The following is a 16,091-nucleotide window of genomic DNA, read 5'->3' on the forward strand; positions in this document are numbered from 1 at the left end:
TCCCTTCATCAATAGCATGAGAACAAATTATTTCCTCATTTTTACCAATCCAAATTATAGGCATGTTGCTACAAGCTGTGGAAAGCAGCAACAATATTAGAAAAGAAGTTCATATACAAAATAAAACATCTCTGAAAATAAGATGTCCCAAAAAATTAAAGAGCATTCTTTAATAAAAATAGATTTGGTTAACATTAGTTATGCAATTCTCAAAAATAATTGTTCCAACCAAGCCTAGATTATTTACTGTATTAAGAGGATTTGCCGCCTAGTGACAGCAAAGCAGCATGACACCAAGATAAATTACAAATATTTCAGGGCAGGATTTGTCCATCATAGATCATGAATATATCTTTAAAAAAACCTGGTTTAATGTGCTTTAATCTATTTTTTCAGATGGTAAGTTTGCTGGCACAATGTTCCACCTACATTGTCAGTCTCTTCTCTGCTCAATTACAAAGCCAGCAAGTCCTGCTTAAGAGTTTTCTCTAGCAATTATTGTTCTACTAGCAGATAGACTAGGCTCTTTCTAAAACAATCTGCCTGTTAGGCTCATGTAGCAACAAATTCCCTAACAGGCAACAAGATTGCTAGAGAAAGTGAAAATCTAAGACATTTCTGAAGTGATCCAGTATGGTGTCAGTCCAGCATCACCAATCATAATGCTCAAGAAGGAAAATTGGCAATGACTGGAGAAGAAAATGGTTGCATAAACAAACAGGAATTAAGTGAACTGCAAAGCTTGTATTTTGAGAGAATATGGAGAACACACTGTATGCACATCTGATCAGAACAGAACACCCTGATGTTAGCTGGACTTGGGTGTAAATTGTGGATGACAAAGAAGATTATTACACAACCATGTCCCTAAAGAAGCTTAGTGAGGCATTTTCAAGTTGAAGGTAGAGGAATGAAAATGTCCCCCTTGATACCTTAAAGTTGGCTGAAGAGAAGGATGGAAGAAGACAGAGGTAGTATATGATGAAGAAATTTGTCTTTGTTCCTTTCCAAGTTCAAAAAGTAAGATTCCAGAATTCCTTGCAATATGTTTTTAGGATGATACTTATTTACTGTATATTTTCCACTTTGCTTAAGAGTTCAGAATGGCACTAAAATCAGTTTCACAATCCTTACTTTGTGATCACAAGAATCCTGCAAAATAATCATGACAGGGAAACAATGCCTTATTTTAGTTTCCTTTTTGTAAGTTTCAATGCATAAACATAAAGCACAGAGTGGTGTGGGGGGGGGGAAAGACTAAAGGCTGTTCTGCAATAAAAATAAAAAAAGGAATTCACAGCGCCAAATGCAATATATGACTTCATTATTTCCATTAAACTCAGACATAACCATTCTCAGACAAGACTTTGCATATATCAGTCAGCCTTCATTATGGATGTCCCCAAGGGTGAAATCCAATTTTTTTTACTACCGGTTCTGTGGGCGTGGCTTGGTGGGTGTGGTGTGGCTTGGTGGACGAAGCTTGGGCATGGCAGAGAAAGGATGCTGCAAAATCTCCATTCCCATCCCAATCCAGGGGAAGGATATTGCAAAATCACCCCACTCTGGGGCCAGCCAGAGATGGTATTTGCCGGTTCTCCAAACTACTCAAAATTTCCGCTACCGGTTCTCCAGAACCTGTCAGAACCTGCTGGATTTCACCCCTGGATGTCCCCTATTTACTTATACCATTTTTGTCTCTCAATAGAATTTGAGCTCCATTCAGTAAGACTGACCATGGTTTAATCTCAGAATCTACTGCATGGGTTTAGTCTTGGATTACATGGAACAATTGACTTTGTGCCTTGGGTGAGTTCCATTTACCTTTGCTACCGGTTCGCAACGGGAGCATGCGCATGCACAGAGCATCCATGATGATGTCTGGGTGGGTGGGCGGAGCCTCCCGCCACCGTTACTACCAGTTCACAAGATCCAGACCAAACCGGTAGCAACCCACCACTGCTTTGTGCCTTGACTAAGAAAAAATGAGAGGCTCCTAACTTACCATCTCCAGTGCAGGAGGGTTATTTTGCTTCAGTCTCTAGCAAAAATGCCCATGAAAGAGTTACCTTGGCTCATGCAAAAACTACTGAATGCCATTGACCAGGGGTGTCGAACTCATATTGTCACGGCAGCGTCACATGCCACGAGAACTTTTTTCCCCTTCGCTAAACCAGGCGGGGGCGTTGCCAGCACATGATACATCCGGCCCATGGGCCGGGAGTTTGACAGCCCTGCCATTGACTGTACTATAAAATGACCTCAAAGGATTACTTCCATTAAGGCTTTGATAAACATGCCTTTTCAAACGGTTTGCACAGCCATCACAGAATAATCAGCCTCTATTCAAAGAGAAATGTGGATCTAAAAATGTGGATCTAAAAATGCCTCATGGCATTTTTTCCTAGCTGGGGCTCCAGAACAAGGTTCTATTCTCCAGTAAGGATAGTGATTGCTACTGCTCCTGACATGGGTAGCAAGAGTTGCTCTAAACAGGTTGTAGTCAGGCTGTAAACATGTCCTAAAGATAGAGACTGCAGGCCCTTGCTGCTACAGATACCCAAAAGAAGGGAAGGTAGACAGTGCAGGACCTATCCTACCTATGGATCCTTAATTGTCAATATGTAGAGGCTAGATATCAATGTAATTCATTGTTAGCTAGCCCAAGAAAAATGGCAGAGAAGACTATGGACAGCTGCTCCAGAGTCCCAAGTGAGTGCATGTCCCATCATGTACAGCTGAACTGGGGGAGCCATTGCCAGCGCAGCCCCTTCCTGCAGGAGCTACTGATGTGAACCTACAAGTTCAGATAGCTACTGATGTGGGCCTACAACCCCATATTTGTTTTGTTTTTGTGAAGAAATGGGAATATTGTGTTTTGTGAGGTTAAGACTTCCTTGACGCATACGTTGAAAACTAATCAGTCTTGTGACTCAGAATGTTCGTATAAGAGATTTTCTTCCATTTTCCAATCTGAGCAACCTTGATCTAGTTTTAGTCTGCTTCAGCAGCCAGCTGGCTCCAAGATGGAGGCCTTGATGTGAGGACATCATAAACAGTAATCAGGCTATCTTGAAAGCAAGGTAAAGAGATATATGAATGAGCACAGTGTCCAGATAAGCTACCTGCTTGTTTAATCTTAGTGTTTTATTTTACTTTACTTTTACTTACTCAATTTACTTACTTACTAAGACTCAGTTTAGTCTTAGCGTTTATGTCATTTTACTTAATGTCCCATTTTCATGTGCTGAAAGCATGTAGGAAAGTCTTAACTGTTGAAGGGCAACTTCAAAGCTTTTCTTTCTTGTAGCGCTTTATTTTTAAATCAGACAGCACTTTAAGTAGAGGATACTTTCAAACAAAGAAGTGTCCTTCATAAAGGAGGGCACATTTCACAAGACCACAGTAGCAATTGTTTTCCTTTCTTGAGAATTTTCAAAGAAAGATTAGAAAAACCACCAATCTTGCAACCCAATGTCTCGTATCTTCAAAAATAAATCCCGCAGTTGCTTCCAAGAAAACACACCCAGGTTTGCAGATTCAGAAATTGACTTTTTAGTTAATTCTTCTTTGGAAGGAACTGAACCCATTTCACGAGGGTCAGCAAAAACAAGCTTGCTTTCTGATAACATATTTCATCAGTCAGCGCATATGGTTGTTTTTGGTCTGTCTCAAGGAGGTTGATTCATCTGTCTTATGATTCAGAAAATTTCACCTTAATAAGTTATTTCTAGTACTCTTGATTTTGAAACTTCTTCCTCCTTCCTTCTTTTCTACATTTCCTTTGTTTCATCATAGAGCCTGGCTAGGAATGAGTGAGTGTAGACCTTTTGAAACTCACAATGTTTTCCAAAACTTCCTTGCTTCTCTTAATAATGGAATGATGACATGCGGTTAGCTGGAATGAGGAAAACAACTTCGGAAACAAACATATGGAGAACTAATAAGAAAAGGGATGTTATTTTCATATTTGTTTTCACAAATACAATGAGGATAACATCAGATAGCCTTTTCCAATTGGATTTCTTCCAGATATATTCCTGCTTCCAGGCAGCTGGAAGATAGCAAGCAAGGGAAGGCAGCTGTAGATATTTAGAAGTTCTGTGTTCCAATCAACATGTTATTTTTATCTCTGCCCAGAACAACACTTGTTGGAAAATATTGGGGGTGGTACTAGACAATCCTGAAATAGGAATCAAAGGATTTGCATAGAATCTTATAGTTGAATAAATGACCCTCAATGTTATTTTCTGAACAGTGTCATTTGATTAGCAATACAAGCCCATGTATTCCTGCATTAAAACAGCCCCTATTTAAAGTAAAACGATAAGTATGAATGTGGCCAGTTATTTCTGATGACCACACATACAAATCTGCATTGTTTATTTGCAACAACTAAATTATTTACTTGTTGCATCTCAGAAAGCTCAAATTGCCCAAAGAGCTGCTGATTCAGTTCTACAGAGGAATTATTGAGTGTCACCTGCACCTCTATAACTGCCTGGTTTGACTCTGCAACCAAACAAGACATAGACTTCAATGGATAATTAGTACTGCAGAAAAAACAATTGCTACCAATCTGCCTTCCATTGAGGACCTGTATACTGCAAGGGTCAAAAAGAGGGCTGTGAAAGTATCGACAAACCCCTCACTTCCTGGACATAAATTGTTTCAACTCCTACCCTCAAAACGACACTATAGGGCACTGCACACGAGAACAACTAGAAACAAGGACAGTTTTTTCGCGAATGCTATCACTCTGCTTAACAACTACTTCCCACAACACTGTCAAATAATTTACTAAGATTGTATTACTATTATTCTTCTCATCCTTCCTAGTGCCTATCTCTTTCCACTTATTACTATAACCATGTTGCTTGTATCTTTACAATTTATATTGTTTTATTGTTTCCTAGTATGATTTGATTATTAGTATCCTACTAAGTGTTGCATTTTATGTTTCTTGATGAATACATTTTATTTTTTTTCTTTATGTACACTGAGAGCATATACACCAAAGACAAATTCCTTGTGTGTCCAATCACACTTGGCCAACAAAGAATATCTATCTATCTATCTATCTATCTATCTATCTTATCTGGCACTGCTTTTATTCTGGGAAGTTTTTTTGGGTGTCCCATTTTAGGCACAACTCAGGATTTCCTGATATTCTCCAATCCAACTACCAAAAAAGTCCTATCCTGCTTAGATTTTCTAGATTACCGCATTTCTACAGTGCTAAACTTGGCGGAACTTGTACCCTACAGCTATTTAGTGGTTTTGAATTTCACAGCTGCCCCATGGGGGCGAGATTGGGCATTCTAATCCAAGACATAGCAGGGGTTGTATTAATTGAGCTCTCCTATCGAGTATCAAGAAGAGGTTTAAATTTTCTCTCTTTACATCTTCGGATTGGAAAACGACGGCCCGAAGAAGTTATTTATTACACGATGCGAACGTGACGGACGGACGAAACGAGTAAGGCTGACTCAGCGCTGGGTCATCTCGACCAACTCTAGAGCAGGGATCTCCAATCTTAGCAACTTTAAGACTTGTGGACTTCAACTCCCAGAGTTCTTCAGCCAGGTTTCTGGCTGAGGAACTCTGGGAGTTGAAGTCCACAAGTTTTATAGTTGCCAAGGTTGGAGACCCCTGCTCTAGAGGTTCCCTTGGAAGTGATGCCTCTGGAGCCAAGATTCAGGCAACATTGCATGCTTGAAATAGAGAGTGAAACACTGCCTGCACTTTTGGGGAAACATTTAAACATTGTAGTGCACCGTAGCACTAGCGTTTAACACTGTTCTGTGCACCGTCCAATGTTTACACTGGAAATTAAAGCCAGTCCACTTTTTTTTTTTAAATGAGCATCTCAAAAAATTTCATTTCAAAAGAAAAGCACTTCTTTGAAAAATATCAAAGACTGTTTCACAGAAAGTTAAGGCTTCAGCGTATTATGAGAGTTTGTAAATATTCAGCCGCATTAAATGAATGAATTAGAGCAAAGTATCTTCCCTTCATTCTGAAAGCACCCTTAGAACAATATACAATGATTTAGATTTTTTTTTAAAAAAGTATTCTCTACTTTTCTATCTCTACGGCTCAGGGACAACATAGACTCCCACCGGCCCGCAACTGTGTTCCTGTGTTCGATGTCACTTCCTTTTCACTGGCGACCTTTCTAGGCGCGCGGGGTTGTTTCCATGGCCCCTTGGAAGGACGAGGTTGTCTCAGTGTTCCTTTCTAGGCGACCGGAGGCCGCGTGACTCGATGGTTCGACGGAAAGAATCAGCTGCGGAGACGGGGCCTGGCGGAGCGGAGCCTGTGTTGTCGTGGCTTCTCGGTCTGGTCGAAGGGAGAGATCGAAGAAATGCGAAGGGTAAATCGGGAGGATTTGGAGGGGAAATGACGGATATGCTGCTCGATGCCGCGTCCATTGGGAGCAGTGATCGTGAGAATGGGGTAGGGGTGGGGGTGGCAGATGGGCTTCTTTTAGGATGATGCGTCTTTCTTTCGTTTCCTTCCCTGGACAGAAAACCAGCAGGGATGCTGTTCTCCCATCATGATCTAAAACAATGGAGTGTTTTTTCTTTTCTTTTTTTCCTTTTCTTTCTTTCTTTCTTTCTTTCTTTCTTTCTTTCTTTCTTTCTTTCTTTCTTTCTTTCTTTCTTTTTTCTTTTCTTTCTTTCCTTCCTTCCTTCCTTCCTTTTCTTTTTTGTAAAGACACTGGAATCTTGGAACTCACGAAAGAAAAAACTCAGCCAGACATGTGTGAGCCATGCCACAAGATCTGTGGTTGGTTGGCTTCACAAACCTCCCCGGGTCAAAACTCAGTCAATTGTGGTTTAGGGGTGACTTGTGAATCCAGTCATTTGTGGTTTGTTGCATAAACAGTTGAGTAAATCATTTGTGATTGTTTCAACTTCTACCCTCAAAACGACGCTATAGGGCACTGCACACCAAAACAACTGGACATAAGGACAGTTTTTCCCCCAAATGCCATCACTCTGATTAACAACTAATTCCCACAACACTTCTCTGCCTTACTAGTATCTATCTCTTCCCACTTATTACTATAACCATGTTGCTTATATCTTTCAATTATATTGTTTTTATTTGTTTTGTAGTATGATTTGATAGCTTATTAGTAACCTTGACTATCACTGTTGTATCTTTTTATTCTTGATGAATGTATTTTATTCTCCTTATGTACACTGAGAGCATATGCACCAAAGACAAATTCCTTGTGTGTCCAATCACACTTGGCCAATAAAGAATCCTATCCTATCCTATCCTATCCTATCCTATCCGACCCCACCCCACCCCACCCCACCCCATCCTATTCTAAAAGCCAATTCGTGGAGCAAGCCCTTCACGTAGCATCTTTCAAGCTTAGTATATGTTGATGGTGAAAAGGTTGCCATGACTGTAGAATTTTTTTTTTTAATTTGGTTTATATGCCACCCTTTTCCGGAGACTCAGGGCGGCTTACAATGCATTAAGCAATAGCCTTCATACTTTTGTATATTTATACAAAGTCAGCTTATTGCCCCCACAAACTGGGTCCTCATTTTACCTACCTTAGAAAGGATGGAAGGCTGAGTCAACCTTGAGCCTGGTGAGATTCGAACTTACAGTAATTGCAGACAGCTGGATGTTAATTACAATGCATTAGTCTGCTGAGCTATCCAGGCTCCTAAGAATTGAAGCTTATCAGGCTTTTGACTCTCTTCCTAACTTGTGTAATGGTGACTGGGTTTCTACATCATGTTACACTATCATGTGATTGGTTTGGGCTTAATATAATGTAGAAATCCAGTCACTGTGATTGGCAGTCTATGTTTTCTGCCTGTTGTTTATGAACCCAATTATTGTAACATAACATCAGTCTGGTTGCAGTCCAAACAGATAAATATATCCATCAGTTAAAATAATGTGTGAGATGCCACCAACTGATGCAGCTTCCAAAGTGCATGTTCAGTCTCAAAACTTGGACCTAATAAATGCTGATCTCTGAACAGATATATAATGTCATTTGGCTTAATTAACCGTTGGAATAGCTTGCCTTCAGAAGCTGTGGGTGCTTCATCACTGGAGGTTTTTAAGAAGAGACTGGACAGTTACCTGTCTGAAATGGTATAGGGCATGGGTGTCAAACTCATGTTGTCACGGCTGCGTCACATGATGTATTGGGACTTCCTCCCCTTTCACTAAACCGGGTATGGGCATGGCCAGTGCATGATGCATCCGGCCCATGGGCCGGGAGTTTGACAGCCCTGGTATAGGGTCTCCTGCTTGAGCAGGGGGTTGAACTAAAAGACCTACAAGGTCCCTTCCAGCTCTATTTTGATTGATTGATTGATTTTCTATTAAATTCCACAGACATAGAGTGAACTACTGTCTATTTTCCTCTATAAAGAAGGGCTTAAGGTCCAAGAGAATGAATTGTGAAGTACCATGTCAAAGACTTGCTGGATGGTCAATGTTCTAACCCAAGTATACAGGTTGATTTATGACTATAATGGCGGTTTACAGCAAAAACACAAATTGCAGTCATGTGACCAAAAGGTCTTGCAAACAATAGTAAATGCAGGCCAGTTGCCAAGCACCTGAAGTGTAGTCATATGACTATGGGGAAGAGTGATTTCAGAAAGGGGCCATAAATAGCTTTTGGGGGTCTGTCGTAATTTTGAATGCTCGCTAAGTGACCTGTTGTAAGGTGACAACTAGCTGTGTAGCAGTGAGGCCGTCATAGGAAATCTCCTACGATAGGTAGGAGAATGAGATGGCTAAGTAAAATACTTCACAAAGGATGTACTTTTGAGTAGATAGAAAAAATGCCTGCAATTTAATACACTTATCTACAAGTCTCATTAAGTGTATCTGAACTTATTCCTGAACAAATATGCAGTTGTTATTTTACAAAATTAAATAGACATGATAGCAGAAAGATGTAATGAAGACCTTTACTAGTCAATGCAGAAATGGAAATAAACCCACTTACATTGCACTGGGTTGCAAATTAAACTCTAAATTATGATGCTTTTAGGATGAATGTTTCATAGATTTATAAATTTCTGATGAGGAATAAGAATTACTAACTGATATTAGACATGAAGGGGTCATGACTAATATGTGCTCAGTCTTTGTTTTTTTGCAATGAAATGTCAGTAATGGAAGCAGAAAGTTGTATTTGCTGGATCTTTTTCATGGTCAAGAAAGTCAGTTTTTCCATTGTTTGAAGAACAGCTTCCATTTGAAACCACTCTTCTTCTGAATTTTCTAATGGATATTTTATTCATGTTGAATATGTTGTTGTTGTTGTTAGTTGCAAAGTCGTGTCCGACCCATCGTGACCCCATGGACAACGTTCCTCCTGGCCTTTGTGTCCTCTACCATCCTCTGAAGTCCATTTAAGCTCACACCTACTGCTTCAGTGACTCCATCTAGCCACCTCATTCTCTGTTATCCCCTTCTTCTTTTGCCCTCAATCGTTCCCAGCATTAGGCTCTTCTCCAGTGAGTCCTTCCTTCTTATTAAGTGGCCAAAGTATTTGAGCTTCATCCCAAATCATAGTGTTGGATGGAATAATATATACAAATGTAATTCTGCAAGGCTTCCTCTATAAGAATCAGAGCGTGTACTCTTTCCATTCTATTTATCACCTATAACCAGATCTGGAAATTTCATTTATTGTAACTTACCGTATTTTTCGGAGTATAAAATGCACCTTTTTCTCCCCAAAAAAGAGGGTGAAAATCTGGGTGTGTCTTATACTCTGAATGTAGCCCTGCCCAGCTTCTCAAACGGAGGTTCAGAGGCTGAAAAAACCACCAGAAACCAAGCTTCAGAAAAGAAGCCCCCAAACAGAGTTTCAGAGGCTTTTTTTCTGAAGCTGTTTCGGAGGCTTTCAGAGGCAGAAAAAAAGTTTTTTCTGAAACAGAGTTTCAGAAGTTCCAGAGGCAGAAAAAAAAGCAAAAAAAAAAAAAAAAAAAAAAACCAAGGCACAGAGCTCACAACCAAGGAACCTGTTGCTAAAATTCACTTCTGGGAACAGCTGATTGGGATATTTCGGGAGCCCAATCCACCTGCCAATCAGCTTTTTTCTTATTTTCCTCCCCAGAAACTAAGGTGCGTTTTATACTTCGTTGCGTCTTGTACTTTAAAAAATATGGTAATAACTTTCCTATGCCAAACTTGGGTCAGTGTCCTCACTTTAGGAAGCTGTAAGTAAACTGGTAGTATTGTAATTGGAAAAAGATGCAATACAGTTCTTGGATTTTGGAGAAGTTGTACATTAGAATGCCTTCTTTTTGTAGGATTTAATTGGAATGACACAATTTTTTTTCCCTTTCAGGTGCTGATGGAATTACTCTGCATTCTCTAGACAGTGACACGAGAGATTTTATGTTTTAAGACATCCGTGGGTTATTTATATATTTCTATGCAGCCTATGGGCTATTGCTTCAGGAATGGCTCCCCAGTTCCGCAGTTATGTTTGGGATCCTGCTCTTATCATTTCTCAGATCATGCTCATGCAAGCAATCTATTACAGCAGTCTGGGGCTTTGGTTGGCTCTAGTAGACAGTCTGGTACAGAGCAACCCTTCACTGGACCAGATTTTCAGTTATGAGGTAGGTAATTTCATTTTCAGTATGTCAAAAAGAAATTCTGACAAATCAAAATCTTATAGAAGATTTTTAGGAGGAATACTGAAAGCTAACGTATAATGGATTACTTCTCATATAATTTACATTTAAATTTAACGTACTTTTTTGGCATATATTATAAATGAAATCATCAGTATGTCAAAAGTTAACATGCACTGTTTCAAATTCCTGCCTTTATTATGTCAGTATTAAAATGAGTTTGATTACTTGTCCAGATAGTGCCCTTTTTAACTATAGAACTGATCTAACAGGATGTATCATTGAAGCCAGTAGATCTTAGCTGGTTTAAAGTTTATTGCAATGACTGTTTATTTGTATCTGTACAGGTTTTGGGATTTGCCACCTCTCCTGGGAGACTTTCCACAATGGCATTTATCCTAAATGCGCTCACCTGGTAAGTTGGGTTATATATTTCTGACATCCTCAAACCAAACACTTTTAGAGTGGGGAGCTGCCTCTTGATAAAAACAGAAGCATTTAGATTATCAGTGCTGAAAATTGAAGGCCAAACTAAAGAAGGTTGGGATTAGGCATTTGACATGATTAACTGAGTAGCCCAAAATATCTGACTGCCAGGTGGACAGATTGAGCAACAGAACAATGGGTACACATCTGAAAGACCAGGCTGGAAACACAGTGTCCAGGAGAAAATCTACCTGTGTAATTCCTAAGAGACGACACTGAGTTGATAAAATGTAATGAAATCAGGTTGGTGGAACTGCTCAAATCCCACGGAGAGATCATGAAGAGGAGTCTAGAGAAAAAGCATAGAAGCAGGGCCATACAGAAACATGAAGCTGAGGTTGATAAATTATAAGCCAAATAATGGTGATATCTAATGCAAAAAAAAAGTGAAATTGGAGTTGTTTAAGGTGTAATGAAGAAAAGGAAAGAATTTCAAGAGGGAGTATATCCAAGGAAAATGTGCTTAAAAGTTACAGTTTTAGAAAGGAAAAACACATAGTTTTAATTACCCAAATTTTCTACAACTCACAACCATTCATTTAGTGACCATTCGAAGTTCCAATGATAGTTAAAAAAAGTTACGTAGGACCATTTTTTCACATGACCGTTGCAACAACCCTGTGGTCAGGTGATCAGAATTCAGGCAACTGGCATGTACTTATGACAGTTGCATTGTTCCATTGTCATATGATCACAATTTGTAATCTTCCCAACCGACTTCAGACAAAGTTAAGGGGGTGAAGCTAGATTTGCTTAATGACCACATGATTCATTCAACAGCTGCAGTGATTTGTTTAACAACTGTGGCAAAAGGGTCGTAAAATGGGGGGGAACTCACTTAACAACTGCCTTACCTAGCAATGGAAATTTTGGGCTCAGTTATGGTTGTAAGTCGAGGACTACTTGTATATAATTATCCTTGTAGACCAGTGATGGCTAACCTTTTTGCTGTCGCATGCCAAAAGCAGGGGGGGCGCGGGGTGGGTCGCACGTGTGTGTGCCCACACCCATAATTCAATGCACCCCACCCCCCATACATGCATGCGCCCCCCCCATGTTCCCCCCCTTTTGGCACACGATGGCCCAGTGGACCCAGTAGGCCCATTTTTCGCCTCCCCACGCTCCAGAGACTTTCTTGGAGCCTGGGGAGGGCAAAAACAGCCCTCCCCACCCCACCCGGAGGCACTCTGGAGGCCGGAAACGGCCCATTTCACGACTTCCAGTGGGCCGGAAGGCCCGAAAATCAGCTGGCTGAGCTAGGGCAACACTCGCGTGCCCACAGATATGGCTCCACATGCCACCTGTGGCACGCGTGCCATAGGTTCGCCATCACGGTTCTAGACTTTGAAGACTATGGTAAAAAAAAAGAAAGACATACGTATAAAACAGAAAAATAAGGAAATTTTTATATTAAAATTTCAGTTTATTTTCAGCTACCAATTTTTTAAAGGGCCTAAAATTGCTGAAATAGAAAGGAATATAAAATGTTTATCTTTGGAGTCTAAATTTTCCTTTAATTTCTTGGCTTTCTCACATAGCTTGGATTAAGATTTAAATGAAAATCCATGAGATATACCTTGCATAGCTTATATGGAAAACAGAATGTTGAAGATGGTGTGTCTTAAGGTTTGACACAATTCTTTTCTTTTCTTCTGCAGTGCCGTCGGTTTATTGTATTTTATTCGACGAGGAAAGCAGTGCTTGGATTTCACCGCCACGGTTCATTTTTTTCACCTGTTGGGCTGCTGGATTTACAACGGATCCTTTCCAACAGCTTTGACCTGGTGGCTTGTACATACTGTGTGCACAGCACTCATGGCTGTGATTGGGGAATACCTCTGTATGAGGACAGAACTGAAAGAAATCCCATTAAATTCAGCCCCCAAATCCAGTGTATAGGCCGTCAGGGGCACTGTGTTTCTCCATCAGTATCAGCATCTTGGTGCTAGTTTGTGAAACGTGGAAATGCAACTGAAGAAATCCCGAGGGCCTTAAGTATATTAGATGGGAGACTGACATTTGCAGTACTTTGATAGGCCAAGGTGAATATACTTTTTACATAACTCATTTTGTATTACTATGCAGACGTGCCCAATTTGCCAAAGTGATCAGACTCAAGTGTTGGATAAAATGCATAAAAGACATGGGAAGCGGACTGATTTTGAGAAGCAATCACTGAGTGTGATGGGTCACCATTTCCTTTCTCTATAGTGAACATCAGTTGACTAGAGAACTCCCAACAATTGCACAATAGACACTTTGTTCCCTTTTATCCTTCATATACTTGTTTTTACTTCCACTTTTTGAATTAAAGGATCAAGGAGATCAAACAATGCAGAAAGGCACAGTACCATTATTCACTTGGCTGCTCAGATTCCAGAAAGCTTATTAATAGCAAAGAGTAATGTGACTGTATTTATTGGACTGGAAAAAAAATACTATTTTATTTAATAAAGACTTCAACTTTCCATTGAAGTTTTATGATGTATTCATCAGGCTGGATCGTATCACCTAATATGACAGTAGAAATGAGAACGTCATCAGTCGGTAATACAATTTAGAAAACCATGGCCTAGACCAGGGGTCCCCAACCTTGGCAACTTTAAGACTTGTGGGCTTCAACTCCCAGAATTCCTCAGCCAGCAAAGCTGCTCTCTCGCAAAGCTGGCTGAGGAATTCTGGGAGTTGAAGTCCACAAGTCTTAATGTTGCCAAGGTTGGGGAGCCCTGGCCTAGACTTTTAAACTACTGGCTTCAAAAAGGGGAACAAGGACGAACCGCTCTTGTTCACAATCTGGCATAGAGAGGTAACTGCCTCCTGGTCACATACCCCGAGACAGGAGATGTTTCAAATGAGTCCTCTTGTTTACCGCAATGAATGTTTTATGTTGAAGATTCACTCTTCATAACCAAGGAAACTTGCAAGCTGTTGTGCAGGGCACAAAAAAACAGGATGGTTTCTTTTTGTAACTACTACTCCTGTCAGGATAGACTTGTTTTGCATATCATTGTAATTGTCTTCTTAGAATGGAACCTGAGTAAACTCTGTCCTTCAGAAATAATATTGACTTCCTGTGAAAAGAAAGGGTGTGAAGGGAAGGTTCATCTATAATGCACCCCAGGGTTGCTGTATTTTTTTATTTTCTTTTCTTTTAAATTTTACTTTTTTTGGATATATCCCAGAGTTTTCCCTTTGTATATAAATATTTGGGAATGCTAATAATTTGTATCGGTTACAGTTGGGAAGCTAATGCTTGTAATGATTTAAGGTGAATAATTTTGGAACATGAACTTTATAAACCAGGGCTGTCAAACTAGTGACCCGTGGGCCGGATGCATCATGTACTGGCCACGCCCACGCCCGGTTTAGCAAAGAGGGGAAAAGTCCCAATACGTCATGTGACACTACTGTGAGGCCGCAAGTTTGACACCCCTGTTAAAAACCATGTCTCAAAGCGCTTAGGTGGGATCCATTGACAACATATAAAGAAACCCTGAAGTTCTGCCAAAATAGCATGTTCTGATCCACATTCGGTACTTAAATATAGATTTGGGCAGAAGGAATATCCTTGCACCGTAGCTGGGAAATATAGGTGAGTCACACTGCCTTCATCCAATGTTAACATAAGCATAACAGTATATTTGTTGAATTATAGCTGCATTAACATCACTTCTTCCAGAAGATGGCACTGCTTTCTTTTGAGACAGCAGTGCAAGCCACTGCAATTCCTGTTGTCGGCTAAGGTATTATGCAATCTGTCTGCAGTACTTATGCGTATGAGCACATGTGCGCTCAAGGCATTCGCTTTCCTTTGGGAGTATCATAATAGCATACCTAACGCAGCAAAGGAGATTTGCAGCCATTTCAATGAATCTCTGTAGACTAACATTGACTAAAGACTAGAATCTAATTAGGCAGACAATGACAATCTTAGTGCTGAGAGTTTTTCCATCCCCATTATTTGAGATCTATTTAGCAGATGTGATATTAATGATATGCTTTGAAGAAAAGCTAGGTTTCACATTTATTTAAGATCGAAGGCTGTGTTTGGAATTCAGGAACATGTTTAAATAAGGCAAAGTGAAGAAGTTGTTAAAAAGAAATGGGTTTGTTTGTTTGCAACTGATTTGACCCCACCTATCTTTCCATAAATTGACAGAACCAACAAGCAAAAGATGCTTTTTTTGGGATTGGAGATTGGAATGCCAGAGTTGAAAATAATAAGGAAACTGAATTTAATCATAAGGCCAAGGAAACCTAGAAAATTAAGCAAAATAGTGACTTTCTACTAATAATGATGACAATAATTAGCTTCTGCTAATCAAATTATTTCTTGATTGCTGGCACAAGTCTTCAGATCACCAAAAGCATGCCTATGTGTATGGACATCACCTGATGGACTAAGCAGAATCAAATCAATTGTATCATTGACACAAGGAGATAGAAGACTTAGTTATAGCAAGAAAGAGTGAAGTCCGACACGGATTGAAGATCCCAAACTGCTCGTGTACAAGATGTAAGTCAATTTCCATGTGATCTTGAGCGTATATCCATCATTCTCAAGAAGAATATCAAGATTCTCTTCAAAATCCTGGCCCTTATTGACAGGAAACCACAGGAACAATAGAATGAAGTCAAAGAGGTTGTTAAAGATTGATGTGGAAAGTTCCTGAACTCAGAAGGAAATTCCATCCTTAAATTATTCTAGTAAGGGACACTAATGTACAGATAGCAAAAGTTGTTCTCAACACACGACTATAAATTGGGACTGGAGCAGTGGTGAAATCTAAAATTTGTTACTACTGGTTCTGTGGGCGTGGCTTCATGGTGGTGGTGGTGGTAATATGACGGTGGGCGTGGCCAATTTTTTTTTAAACCATTTTTTCTACAACCTCTTTGGCGAAGAGGTTGTAAAAAAATGCTTTCAAAAGGCTTTGACTATCCCAGCTGAGTTGCCTG

At 39.9% G+C, this 16,091-nt stretch overlaps 1 protein-coding gene across 2 annotated transcripts; it reads left to right on the plus strand.

Moving 5' to 3' along the window:
- The first annotated feature begins 1,713 nt into the window (after positions 1-1,713).
- Positions 1,714-13,600, plus strand: SYS1 (SYS1 golgi trafficking protein). 2 transcript variants are annotated; one of them, XM_087889161.1, is made up of 5 exons: positions 1,714-1,809; positions 6,104-6,376; positions 10,355-10,631; positions 10,994-11,061; positions 12,791-13,600. In XM_087889161.1, the coding sequence occupies exons 3-5, from the start codon at positions 10,470-10,472 to the stop codon at positions 13,029-13,031; spliced, it is 471 nt and encodes a 156-aa protein (XP_087745287.1). In that variant the 5' UTR covers positions 1,714-1,809; positions 6,104-6,376; positions 10,355-10,469; the 3' UTR covers positions 13,032-13,600. The 2 variants fall into 2 exon arrangements, with proteins under 2 accessions (XP_087745287.1, XP_060545631.1); XM_060689648.2 differs by lacking the exon at positions 1,714-1,809 and adding an exon at positions 9,326-9,515 and having other exon boundaries at positions 6,121-6,376.
- Positions 13,601-16,091: the final 2,491 nt, after the last annotated feature.

Source organism: Pantherophis guttatus, chromosome 3 (assembly GCF_059756535.1).
Source record: "Pantherophis guttatus breed Tessera chromosome 3, ASM5975653v1, whole genome shotgun sequence".
Taxonomy (NCBI): Eukaryota; Metazoa; Chordata; class Lepidosauria; order Squamata; family Colubridae; genus Pantherophis; species Pantherophis guttatus.